General features: G+C 32.3%; 1 protein-coding gene across 1 annotated transcript; it reads right to left on the bottom strand.

The window, feature by feature from the left end:
• Positions 1 to 897: 897 nt before the first annotated feature.
• On the bottom strand, positions 898 to 11,846 carry LOC132729782 (macrophage mannose receptor 1-like; the record flags this gene model as incomplete). The annotated part of the gene is made up of 5 exons (XM_060715602.1): positions 898 to 1,025; positions 2,202 to 2,289; positions 4,604 to 4,686; positions 8,777 to 9,004; positions 11,759 to 11,846. Coding segments are annotated over 5 exons (525 nt in total), but the record flags the coding sequence as incomplete, so codon positions are not given.
• Positions 11,847 to 15,050: the final 3,204 nt, after the last annotated feature.

The following is a 15,050-nucleotide window of genomic DNA, read 5'->3' as shown; positions in this document are numbered from 1 at the left end:
TAGGACGCAACTGAAAAAAAAACAACATAAAACAATATTCTAGATACAGAAAACCAGAATCCCTAAAGATAGCCCAACACAACAAACAAAACTGAAAAAAAAAACAACGTAACACAATATTTAAAATATAAACTAGAACTGTGTCCAAAGTACACGGATGCCCCCACTGACAACATATATATGATATATAGTAAAAAAATCAACAAAGGGCCATAATTCTGTTAAATATGGTCGCAGCAAAAATTCCTCCCTTTACTTCCATCTACACATTAAGGTTGTTCATCCCTGGAAGTTTAAGCAAAATCTGCCATCTGGTATAAGAGGAGTTGCGTTCACAAGATTTCGGGACGTACGGACAGACGTACGGACGTACGGACAAGTGCAACGCTATATGCTCCCCACTTTGTGGGGGCATCAAAACCCAAAACAGAAATACCTGAAGAAAGCCCAACACAACGAAATTGAAATGTTGCAGGCTTGGTTTGATTGAGCCTGTTTATGGACAACAGTGGTAACTTCACGCCCACTAGCACCGGCTTATGCATAATTCAACATTTAACATGGTCTTGTAATATTTTGAATTTTGAAACAAAAATAACAATGACAATTTAAAAAAAACAGTGTTGCCTTTTATGGAATATTAAACATACGACAGATTCCATCATAACTTGTCTTTTCCTTAACCTTGATTGAGAATTGATTCATAATATCACATCAGTTACACCTTTAAATATTGTTAACATAAATGATATGTTTTAAAGAAAAAAATCATACTCTTTAACTTACCTCTAGGAGAACGTTCACAAAAATAGCTTATTGCATTACTGCAGCCGTAGTCATTCCATTTTTTAGGTAGCTGTCATTTCAACACAATTTTCCTTCTTCATATCTTTTTTTGCCATTATTCGGTTCCTTTGTGTCCCAATTTGTATATGTGGCACGTTGTTTTTCGTGCCGTCCCATTTGAATATATTTTCCGTTTCAGCATCACCCCAATCCGATCCAAGCTTCTACGGTTGAATGTCCTTAAAATTGTTTTAAAAGAACATAACACCTTCTGTTATACATTTGTATCTCTTGTAACAGATGCGACAGAATAAATAAACTGATTGAATTAATTTATTAAGGCACATTATGCCTCAGAAACAAACAAATTTTACATTTTTAGAAAGGGCAAATATGACTTTATATATCTTATATAAAATAATAATTTTGAGAATAGAAGATGTTCGTTACCTGAATTAGGTAGCGATAAATGTCACATAATTTGTCATAAAAGGAGCAAAATGTAAACAAATTAGAGAAATAGGAAGCCCTCAAGAAAGTCCAAAACGGCAAAATTGAAAATGTTGCATGTTCGGTTTGTTTGAGTCTGTTCATGAAAGGTACTGTATTGGTACAACCCAAATCGAAAAATACCACAACACAACAATAATGTAATGTTGAACGATCTTTCAGGATCGGAAATATAAAATCTCTTATTTAATGTACGGGGTGACTTTTACAACTTCAACACGGCACAAACAACGCTGATGTAGCGATAAAATAGTGAAAATTAGACTCCTTAAAGAAAGTCCAAAACGAAAATTATGAAAATGTTGCAGGTTCGGTTTGATTGAGCCTGTTCATGAACAGTTCTATCAAGTGCAAACTACCAATAGTATTTTTACTTCCGTACAAAATACTTATCCAATTGTACTTATTGCCAAAAAGCAACAGATGAAAAAAGATGGTACCAGTAAATAGCCTATGAGTTGATTTTTGGATAAAATAAGAGTACACCAAAATTAAAAAACTTTTGAGAAATAACAATAAGAGCATTTCTGAGGCATAATGGGTAAGGTCAGGTATGTTAATCATCCAAAGCTTATTTTCAGATTGTATTTTGCAGTTTTTATCTCGAAACTTTGATTAAAATACTGACACTAAATAAACAAAAGCCACCACGTAGCGGTGCCCATGCCTTTTAAAGTTAAACTCACCGGAAAAAATGAAAGGGTAGTATGTAAAAGAATTCATTTAAATAGTTCATCACAGTAATTAGCATATCACAAATTGATCAATATAATTAGTGAGCAAAACGTATTTATTTACATCCTAGAAGTCATTTGTCAACATCTTGTTAAATTGAATCGTATGCACTTGAGTTATGTTGATATATTTTCTGTATAATGTATAATTATTCTGAGTTATCACATCACCTGTGTTACTCCTCAATGTGTTCAGAAAGTTGTTGACGGCTTTGCTGTCGACTTGCGCAAGAGTTCCACCCTCAAGGGCGCAGTTCCTCTGGAAAATAAATAATTGAAAATAAATACATCAATAAATTTTGATGTAAGTATCATATAATAACCTAAATATTGTTTTCAGTATGTCACAATCAATAAACCGTCAAACATATAAAATGTAACAGGAACTTCACACGCAAACTATTGACAAATGCCTTGCTTGTTATTGATGTCATTACAGACAAAATGTGTATGCCAAAACACACTCTTAAAAGATATACTATGCTCATCATTGTATAAAATATTTTAATAACAGAAATTAATTGAAATTGATAAACAATTTACTTAATATGTTTAATTTGAATAAAATAATGAATAAACTATGTATGGGACGCTGTCCTCCCTACTACAGGCCAAGTAAAGTATGTCCTTTTTTTAAACAAAATGCCAGTTTTTTAATGACACTACATATTTATATTATGACCACCTATTACTCGTAGAGTTTTCCTAATAGTATATTTTCTTAATGTGAAGTCACAATTTTTTATTTTATAATTATCGATATTTTCTAGTACATTTATCTTAAACTGCAAATGATGAAGTAAAAAGCAGAACATGCAGCCAAAAAATGTAACTCCGTTTATTGTTCCCCTCATAGGTAAAATATGGCTAAGGATCTATAACTTTTTACCTTATAACTATTTACTTTAGTATTTGAACAATCATAATATGCATACTGGTAACTTACGGAAAATCCAGACAATTTTGAAAAAATGATTTAAAATACTGATTTAATAAATGGTTAACAATATATAATATTTATCATCAAATATCTGTTTTTGTTTCTGATATAAAAAATGTTATAATATTAATAATCTCGTCAGCACAATAAGTAACAAATGAGAAACGCATGGGGTTTTGGTAAGCAATGGCATTAATAAATGTGCAGATATCGAAAAAACTAATGTCTTCTTTATTGTGTCACTCACAAAATTATTAAATTACAAATAGATCATACGGTTATTTTATTTATTTTTCTATTTTTTACATATTTTTAAGATCTAAATATTAATGCTCATATCATATCATGTTTTTCATATTATATTATTATGCTGCCAGTCTGTAGAATGACAAAAATGGTGTTGTTGAGGCATCCCATCTTCTTTACATATTTCAAGTTTTTAAGATACATTTCCTAACACATAATGTTAAAAAATATTTAAACATCTACAAAGTCTGGTTCATACTGCATGAATGTACAACTCGTATATAATAGAATATTGTAACCACAAAACATACTTTGTCGATGTTTATTGTTTTATAATTCATTATAAGATTATGACCATTTGAGTGGGCCCCCAGCTCCAAGAAAATGTTATTTAGGGAGTTAGTCTTACGTTTCTTACGTTTCTTTATAATCATTGCGATGAGTTATTGTTCATTATAATTTTATATCGTAATCTTTTAAATCGTTTTATTCCTTAAAAATTACTTGATACGAATATTTATTACTTTTCCTTAGAATTCAAGAGTATTTTTATTTCAGGCATGTCATTGCATTTTAAAATAATTGTCCATGAAATCAAACATGTGACTTCTTGAAAGATTTTATGTTTCTCTTCATCAAAAGAATGATTCCTCTCCTATAATAATTGATACATTACTAAGTGTTCAATGCCCGTTATGCCTCAGAAACGATTTTTGTCCCTTCATGTTTAGAAAAGGCAAATGTAATGGTTTTAGAGGATGTTAAATGCTTATCACCTGATGAATATAAATTCTCCGTCATAAAAGTAGAAATATAATCGAAGTAGTTTTTTGATTTCCGTACAAAATACTAAATTACTGTAACTGTACATGTTGTCAATAAGCAACATAAGCAAATGATGGTACATACAAATCGTCAATGAGTAACAATTTGGAAATAATAACTTGACATCAAGCTTTTAGGAAATAAAGATAATAGCATTTCAGAGTCACATTTGTCCTTAAAATTTTATGCAAAAAGAAGATAATATAGTCTTGGCAATGTTTCGTTTGTATCAAATGGAGCTATTAAATATACTGTAGTGATATAAAAATTAAGATATCATTCATCATAAACAAAAGAGTTAATCTCAATCTATTGGATTCTACCAGCCTGTCCGGGTATTACTTGAACACACTGTGCTTAATGCATTGATACGAAAGAAAAAAATTAGTATAGAAGTAAAGTTTAGACTTTAAGCTGATATAGTATAGACGTTATTAACGGTATAAACTACTCCATTTATGTTTTCACCAATCACATATACGAATGACAGTAGCTAATACATCTGCGCGATCCTGTAGTTTAGAAGCAATTAACATTGCCATATAAATTATTTATTTGTTACCTTTGCGGTAGACCAGTCCACTTTCGCATTTTTGAATATATAACAACGACCACTTGACAAGCTCCAACCACTAGGACATGATTCTACATTGAGGAGAAAAACAAATCATAAGATTAGTGTTTAATCATTATTTGCCCTCTTTGCACCAGTTTTTCTTAAATGTTTTAGACTTTCGTACATGATTATTAAAAACTAGAATAGCTATATTTGAAGATAAGTTAAAAACTAGAAATGTGTCCATAGGACACGGATGCCCCCACAGGCCACTGTTCTGTCAATCTTATCAATCTTATGACTCTAGGTCAAATATTTTTTGGACTACATGTGCCACAAGTTGAAAACTAAAAATCAACAAAGGGCCATAATTCTGTTAAATTTGGTCGCAGCAAAAATATCTTCCTACACTACCATCTACACATTAAGGTTGTTCATCCCTAGAAGTTTAAACAAAATTTGCCATCCGGTTTAAGAGGAGTTGTGTTCACAAAATTTCTACATAGTATATTGTGAAAGAAATCAACAAAGGGCCATAATTCTGTTAAATTTGGTCGCAGCAAAAATTCCTTCCTTTACTACCATCTACACATTAAGGTTGCTCATCCCTAGAAGTTTAAGCAAAATCTGCCATCCGGTTTAAGAGGAGTTGTGTTCACAAAATTTCTACATAGTATATTGTGAAAAAAATCAACAAAGGGCCATAATTCTGTTAAATTTGGTCGCAGCAAAAATTCCTTCCTTTACTACCATCTACACATTAAGGTTGTCCATCCCTTGAAGTTTAAGCAAAATCTGCCATCCGGTTTAAAAGGAGTTGCGTTCACAAAAATTTCTACATAGTATATAGTGAAAAAATCAACAAAGGGCCATCATTCTGTTAAATTTGGTCGCAGGAAAAATTCCTTCCTTTACTACCATCTACACATTAAGGTTGTTCATCCCTGGAAATTTAAGCAAAATCTGCCATCCGGTTTAGGAGGAGTTGCGTTCACAAAATTTCTACATAGTATATAGTGAAAAAATCAACAAAGGGCCATAATTCTGTTAAATTTGGTCGCAGCAAAAATTCCTTCCTTTACTACAATCTACACATTAAGGTTGCTCATCCCTGGAAGTTTAAGCAAAATCTGCCATCCGGTTTAAGAGGAGTTGCGTTCACAAAATTTCTATATTGTATATAGTGAAAAATCAACAAAGGGCCATAATTCTGTTAAATTTGGTCGCAGCAAAAATTCCTTCCTTTACTACCATCTACACATTAAGGTTGTTCATCCCTGGAAGTTTAAGCAAAATCTGCCTTCCGGTTTAAGAGGAGTTGCATTCACAAAATTTCTACATAGTATATAGTGAAAAAATCAACAAAGGGCCATAATTCTGTTAAATTTGGTCGCAGCAAAAATTCCTTCCTTTACTACCATCTACAAATTAAGGTTGTTCATCCCTGGAAGTTTAAGCAAAATCTGCCATCCGGTTTAAGAGGAGTTGCGTTCACAAGATTTCGGGACGTACGGACGGACGGACAGACGTACAGACACTCGGACGGACAAGTGCAACGCTATATGCTCCCACTCTGTGGGGGCATAAAAAGACGATCAGTCGCTATTTTCCCGCATGATAAAATTCTTGAAAATATCAATTCATATGAAAATGTATTTAACATTTTATACGTTTTTCATTACAGACAGGGAAAGATTAAGAATATCCATAAATACATATGTAAAATATAAGGCAAATTTAGTTTTCCAATCATTGAACAAAAAGTCACTCTCAGGGACACCGCAACCTGTCTATGTGTCTCTCTATCACGCTCTCTCATGTTTAGCAAACTAGTTATCTAATTGAATTACAGACGAAAGACTTTTCGAAACATGATGTATTATTTGTGACCGAACACTTCTTCAATGTTCGTCAATCAGATAATAAATTGCTATATTCTTTAAAATAATACTTTCTTTGAACTGTTGTAAACATGGTATAAAAAACCTAACAAATCAAACATATTGATACCGGGAAAAGCAGTTTTAAATTTAACGTATGTATCGAGTTTTTTATGCCGTTGCCATAGTTTTAAGCTTTAACTGGTGTCGAAGTAAAAAACAGTTAAAAGTGCAAGCAAGTTCTAAAACGAATAAATGGAAATAAACATATATACTTCATAGACTTGTATTTATAAACTTTTGTGTGAGTATTTGTATATTTACAGCTTCTATTTATGCATTTGTGCAATTTTAACTCTCGTATATGCCCAAATACTTATTATTAAAACTGAATTACAATAGATTTTTGGGTGTTTTAATATTACAGCGTTAATCAATTAACACTATAAAGATTCTCATTTTTTATTAGCTAGTATATTTATTTATCTTACTTTTTTCGGTAACAAGATGTGTAAAATGATGCTTGAAGTCGTCCAAAATTAAAAAGAAAATCAGGCTTATCTTTGAGTGCTAAAACTAAGGAAACATGTTTTGGTAAAATTGCACGCAATACGGACACATTAATTGTTCTTAACATTGTTTGACATTAATAAATATTATTAGTTTTTTTTCTATGAAAATACCATTGTTTATCATATATATTGAGTTTTTTTTATAGTAAAGCCTTTCATTTTATTTCAGATTCAGGATGTTAAACTAAGTTTAACAAAGGTCGTTGACATATATGTGGTTTCCGGTAAGCATTTTGAACCCCCCTAAAAAGCTCTTTGGAGATCAGACTTGAATGATAATTTTGAGCGTAATATGTTATCACGTTTTCATCATAACACAATTATATTGGGATAGATTTTTGAAGGTCAGATGATTAGAAAAATCAGATACATACGCGATTCACTCCCATTTTAACAAAATGAAACGTCAAAAGGACAAAATGTAGTAAAAATATGTGAGCTAATCTATTTAATTGCCCACGGAATCAAAATAGATTGATATTAACTTTTACACTGCAATGAGTCCTACTCTACCAACGTCCGCCCTTTTCAATATCAATATGTTACTCAAAATAGCACACTTTAAAATATCGCAAATTTCTTCGTAAAATCGGATATTATGATTCTATGCCTGAAAAACATCCATTTTTTCTGTTATAATAACGATGCTTCTTGATGACGAATCTCATTTTGATATATTTTAATTGAATATTCGGCCAAAATAACCGAATAAGTAGAAAAATCTTTGCAAACGGTAAACGCTTTTTGTCAACCATTGAAGTATGGACTGAATTCGTTATAAACACTTATATTATGACACTTTCCGACTTTAATATTGATGTGTTTTATAATGATAATCTTGCTTTTTGATGTTGGATCTCATATGAATTTATTTTCATTGAATCTTTCATACATAAAATTGGTCAGTAGATTTTTTTGCGGGCGTACATAATGCTATATTTCAACCATAAAATGTCAAGCGCCTAAGCCCCGGCCCGCCCCTCTTTTCAAAACTTAGTACTTTTTAATGCACATAGGAAGTAGTGTCACTGATATTAATATTTTGTTTCTTGTGTGTCCAGGTGAAAAAAAAAATCAAAAATTGGGCTGGATAGAGGATATGGAAATCCCAACGAGAAGAACCGGCGAGAACCGATCACCCTCGGGCTGAGATTTTCCTATCCTTTATCTAACCAAATGATAGATTTTATTATTCTTGCATCTCAGACAGGATTATCTACAGTTAACAACTGTGCTAGAAAACTCTGTCTTACATCTCCCCATGTAAGACAAGTCGGATGCTTTAAATGACGTCATTGACGCGCGCCTTTTATGAATGAATCGCATTCTTAGGATGACGTCATTGTTCCGTTATGAATGAAGTTGTATGTTCATACGCTACTATAAGAAAAGAGTGCGTAATAAGAATATCAGTTTCCATAATTTCTGTTCCGAAAATAATTGACATGTAATATGAAAGAAAAAGAATCAAACACCGACTGTTGGTACAGACGGGAATATCTAGCTCTCGGGGTAACTGTTTAGCGGAAACTCCGCAGAGCCTCGTTACCGCTGCAAACAGTTACCCTCAAGCTAGATATTCCGGTCTGTTCCGGCAGCCGGTGTAAGATTCCTATAGTCTTTTCCTTAACCATTATTGTGATTGATTCAAATTACATAAGCTACACAAGATACTGTTTACATAAATGATATGTAAGTTAAAAGAAAAAATATATTATTTTTCTTACTTGTAAGGGAACGTTCACAAAAATAGCTGTTTTTCCTATTGCAGAAGACGTCATTCCATTTTTCAGTGACTGTCATTTCAACACAATCTTCGTTAAATCCCCCATTATTCGGTTCATTTGGTCTCCAATTTGTATATGTGACACGTTGTTGCGAGCCCTCCCATTTGAATATATTTTCCGTTTCACCATCACCCAATCCGATCCAAGCTTCTTGGGTGTATTTATGTCCTTACAATTGTTTAAAAGAACATAACACCTTCTGTTGTACATTTGTAGGTTTGGTAACAGATGCGACAGAATAAATAAACTGATTGAATTGATTGATAAAGGCACATTATGCCTCAGAAATAAACACATTTTACTTTTTAGAAAGGGCAAATATGATTTTATATATCTTATATAAAGTAATGATTTAAGAGAACGTAAAATGCTTGTTACCTGAAGTAAGTAGCGATAAATGTGACATTAAATGTCAAATATTGAGCAAAATGTAAATAAATCAGAGAAATAAGAATTCCTTAAGAATGTCCAAAACGTCAAAATTGAAAATGTTACAGGCGGCTCGGTTTAATTGAGCATGTTCATGAAAGGTACTGTCAAGTGCAAACTATCGTCCGCGCCCCCTAGCACCGGCTTAAGCAGAATTCAACATTTAAAAATGAAATGAAGAACTTATAAATTTAGAAACATCCTCAGAAGTGTCCATACGGCGGTTATCTTGAAACATTCAATGTGACTTTTCTGTGCCATTCTATGAAAAGCGGTGTATGGTAAAAGAAGCGTGTACCCTAAAGGAGAAAGCAATTGGCAGAACTAAACACAATGGAATTTTGAAAGGGGATTAGAGGTTATGGAGCCTGCATATCACAGATAAGACGTCAAACGAATAGTTAAAGAGCAGACAACATATTCTAAGGCTGATGTAGGAATATTGGTACAAACCAATCGAAAAATACCACAGCACATGAATTATGTCATGTTAAACGATCTTTAAATTGGTCATAATTAAAGTTTTAACCTTCACATTTTATTGAATTAAAACTGTAAAAATCAATTGAAAATTAAAAAAATGAAATTTAAATTTTGTTTAAAGCAGTTAATAAATTGATAAATGTTATTTTTGCACCCTGTGTTTAGCAATTTACTAGATCTATAGCTTATTTTATATTCATATATAAAATAGTATTTTTCAAAGAAATGCATTTTAAATTATGGATAAATGGATAAACCTTGCATTGCAAGGAATTGGGGAGTGGTGTTTTCCGACTGGATACATTGGTAAAAAAGTGATTGGCAAGCTCATTCCAGAGGTCTTAGGGGCCCAAGAAGCACCGGTCATGGGATTCGAACAAGCACCATAGTAGCCTATTGCTCATATGGACCACACATTATATGCACTGCTGTTTCAGCAAAGTATTGATGCTGTAGTAATCAGATTGTAATTTTTCACTATTGTCTTGTATTTCAATGAAGCAGAACTGACAATTGAACAGGACAAATGTGATTTACATGTTGGAAATATAGGTATTTTTAGTGTAGTGAAACTGCCGTGTTGCTGAATGTATTTGCTAATATATACACACAAGAGATTTTATAATCATTTAACAGTGTAGTTTATGGATAATTGGCTCATTTAGAATAACACAGAATAACACAGTTGATGTGATTGTTGTGGTTGTTGTTGTAGCTAGCTGCTATAGCAGTTAAATGAAGTTAGGTTTATAATGTCTAAACTGCTATTTTCATGCAGGCATGCATTTTTTAGCACACAACATTTAAACCCTCCTGTGTGAATTAGCAAATCAAGCCATTGGTTGATTAAACATTGTTTTTTTTCTTTTTTAGATAGCAGAATTACAGCATAAATGCCTCTTATAATTTCCTTCGAAATGTACCAGCGTTGCATATTTTTTCAGACCATGCGGTTATCAAAGCCGAAGTTTGAAAGGAGGATCTATGGAAGAACTCCTTCAGCTCAGTTTTTTTTGTATTCTCCAGGATCTCATTTGTTGGCGAAAGGATTAAAGATGTACTATCCGCCAGCAGTAAGGAGTTTTTAAAGTGGTGAATTTTAACAGTGTTACATCAGAATGAAGATTACTGAAAAAAGTAGATGGCTAACCATAATATTTTGGGACTCATTTGTCTAAGGTAGTGTTGATGTTTAAAAGTTGAAGACAGTATATAATTCATCAAGAACAATGGAGTCAAGAATTAAGCCTCAAATGTGACTGATTTACTATAGAACAAAGAATACGAAAATTCACCAGGCCGAGACCCTTTTTCAACCTCTACTAGGCACAAACAACGCTGATGTGGCGTTAGAATATGGAAAATAAGACTCCCTAGAGAAAGTCCAAAACGGAAAAAAAATAAAAATGTTGTAGGTTCGGTTGGTTTGAGCCTGTTCATGAACAGCACTATCAAGTGTAAATTACCAATATTATTTTTACTGCCATAAAAAACTAATTCAATTGTACTTATAGCCAAAAAACAGCAGATGTAAAAAGATGATTACAGTAATGATTTTTGGATACAATTAGTGTACACCAAAATTAAAAAGCTTTTGAGAAATAACCATAAAAGCATTTTTGAGGCATAATGGTTAAGTAAAGGTATGACAATTATCCAGTTTTAATGTTAAAGCTAATTTTCCATATTGTATACTGAAGTTTTATATCGGAACTTTGATTAAAATACTAAAAATAAATAAACAAAAGACACCACGTAGCGGTGCCCATGCTTTCTAAAGTTAAACTTACAGGAAAACATTAAAGAGTTGTATGTAAAAGAATTCATTTAAATAGTTCATCAAAGTAATTAGCTTACCATAGAATCATCACAAATATATTTAGTAAGCAAAATTTCTTGACTTACATTTTAGAAGTCATGTGTTCACAACTTTTTAAATGAAATTGTTCGCACTAGAGTTTTGTAGATATCTTTTCTTTATTATTTATAATATCTGAGTTATCATCTCACCTTCGTAACTCCTCAATGTGTACAAATAGTTGTTGACGGCTTCGCTGTCGATTTGCACAAGAGTTCCACCCTCTAGGGCACATTTGCTCTAGAAAATAAATAATTGAAAAAATTTCCCTTAATAAATTTTGAGGTAAGTATCATTAAAAACGAAATATTATTTCCAGTATGTCGCACTCACAAAACCGCCATGTTAAACACATAAAAAGCAACAAGAACTTCACATGCACACTATAAACAATTGCCTGGCTTGTTTACGAGGGACGGTCAGAAAATGTCCACATGCAGCTATATACACACAATATATATTGGTGAAAACTACATTTATTCGCCAATAACGTGGTCAGTTTATTTTCAATGATAGTTGTGAATACACAGTATTTTGCCCTCTGATATATGATAGGTGTTCGTCTATCATGGACTCTTTGTTAGAGAAACAACGCTCTGTAATAAACTTTCTGGTTGCAGAAGGTGAAAAGCCCTGCCACATCTTTAAGATGCTTAAAAAAATATTTTCTGATAACTGTGTATCACGTTCAACCTTCTACAACTGGGTTTCTCAGTTTCGTGAAAGCAGAACAAATGTTTGTGACAGGCCTAGGACTGGGCGGCCGGCTGAGGCGGTGACGACAACAATGGTAGCAAATGTTAAAGCTTTTGTCAACAAAAATCGTCGAGTAACTTTGGAGGAGGTAGCCAACAAGTTTAGCATCGGTAAGGCATCGGCACACAAAATTTTACACGAACACCTAGGCATGAGTAAGATAAGTGCCAGGTGGGTGCCTAAACAGCTGTCCGCAGATCAAAAGGCAACCAGAGTAACCAATGCAAAAGAACATTTAAGTCGTTTTAATCGTGAAGGAGATAAGTGTTGAACCGCATTATCACTGGAGATGAGATGTGGGTTCATTATTCCGAACCTGAGACAAAAGCTCAGTCAAAGCAGTGGAAACGAGCTGGTTCCCCACCTCCTAAAACGTTTTAGGTGTATCCTTCGTCTGGCAAAGTCATGCTTGTTGCCTTTAGGGATTCACGAGGAATGATACTTACTCATTTCATGCCAAAAGGTCAAACTGTCACCGCCAAGTACTATTCGGAAGTAATTCTGAAAAATCTCAGAGAAAAGCTGAAGCAAATGCGTCACAGGTTAGCACAGAAAAATGTCCTCCTTCTTCACGATAACGCCCCCTCCCATACCGCCGCAGCTACAGAAGAGGTTGTTGTCTCATCCTCCTTATAGCCCAGATCTCACTCCCTGTGACTTTTATTTGTTTCCAGAACTGAACAAATTGCTTGATGGAAAGAAATATAAGACCAGGGCGGCTGTGATATCTGCTGTTACACAGTACCTAAAACATAGGTCTACGTCATGGTTCACAACGGGAATACAAAAGCTCCTACTAAGATGGCAAAAGTGCGTAGACGTAGGTGGAGAATATTTTGAAAAAGAGTAGAAAGATTTTTTTTAAAATGTTGAATGGTTTTCGAGAACGAGTCAAAATTCCGGATATTTTCTGACTTCCCCTCGTACCTCCTAACAGACAATATTGTGTATGCCAACACACTCAAATTAAACAAAAACATTCTATGCTCATCATTGTTTAAAATATTTAATAAATAATAACAGAAATTTATTGAAATTTATAAATACTTACTATATATGTCTAATTTGAATAAAAGAATGAAAAATATATATATAATGACAAGGTGTATGAATACATTCAAATATTTTAATAAATCTGCTGAGCAACAATTCTTTTGATAACATATTTTAACAAATGACAAAGTTTATTTACAATAGAATAGTTAGAGTATAAAGTTACATAGTAACGAGTTCTTTATAACTTTCATAATTATAACATACATGACTTTTTAAATATATCAAAGACATGTATACAATATCTGTAACTATAACTATAAAAAGATATAAAAAGTATGTAAATAAGCTATAAGTTTCAATTAAATTATATAAATTATTTATCTGGAATTTAAGGATTCCCGTCCAATCAATTAACAAGAAACTTTTAAAATGTGTGAGTGAAGATAAGAACAGAAGACTCTCTATGTATACTGTATACCCAAGATATGTTGTCAGACTGTCACTGTCATTTTACATCATTTTCAGTCTGGCTACATTCTTACCATCACAAGTATCTAAACATAACTTAACATATAATCAGTTGCCTTTTTTTTATTTGTAAATTGTCCTGTCTGGTTATAAAGCTAAGTGTATGTACATGGTAAATAAAACTTGAAGTAACATTATACATAACAATTAATTACGATTCCACGATTCTACAAGCTTGTTCTTATATATCAGGAGTCACAATTTTCTATTTTTTATTTACAAAAAGAATCTGTGTAGCAATTATCGAAGAAAAAAAGGAGAACATGGGGCCAAAATGTAACTCCGTTTATTGTTCCCGTCATAGGTAAATATGGCTAAGGATCTACAACGTTTTACCTTATTAAGTATTTACTTTAGTATTTGAACAAGCATTATATGCATACATAGCAACATACGGAAAAAATCTGACAATTTTGAAAAAAAATAATTTAGATACTTATGTTTAATAAATGGTTAACAAGATATAACAGTTATTATCAAATATCTGTTGTTTTTTCTTATATAAAATTATACATTTATAATGTCGTCAGCATAATAAGTAATAAATGAGAAACTCATGAGCTTGGGGTAAGCAATGACATAAATAAATGTGCAGATATTGAAACAACTAATGGCTTCTTCATTGAGTCACTCAAAAAATATTAAATTATTATAGATCACACGGTTATTTTATTTATTTTTTATTTCTTTCACATAATTATTTTTAAGATCTTAATATTAAATTTCGTTGGCTTAATTCTACAAACCCGTTTGTCATTTTTTGTCATTTTTTGAAAATCGCATTTGAAAGTTTGAACTGCAATAACTTTTTAATGATAAACCGTATAAAGATAGAGTTTTCTATGAATTAAGGAATCTGTATGATATACATATTTACCAAATTTTATTACTGTGCATACATTTTAAAGCTTAAATCTCTAATAATTTATTTCAATTTTTCATAATAAATAAGAAAACACATACATATTCTCAAACCACATTCAGGAGGTACTGGGTTGTAAGCAAATTATTTAGGTCATTTCTACACCATTAAAGCGACATACGGGGTTGTTAGTGAAATATTTGAAGCAAAATTGAATAAGTGTAATAATATTCGGCTAGAAACATAGCAACACTTCAAAGTCAAAATATCCTTAACTTCTCCTACTGTGTTAAATATAAACG

The sequence above is a fragment of the Ruditapes philippinarum genome, unplaced genomic scaffold (genome assembly GCF_026571515.1).
Source record: "Ruditapes philippinarum isolate M1 unplaced genomic scaffold, ASM2657151v2 ctg3471_1_1_1_1, whole genome shotgun sequence".
Taxonomy (NCBI): Eukaryota; Metazoa; Mollusca; class Bivalvia; order Venerida; family Veneridae; genus Ruditapes; species Ruditapes philippinarum.
The sequence above is the reverse complement of the archived record's forward strand: the minus strand, read 5'-3'. Positions and strand labels throughout refer to the sequence as shown.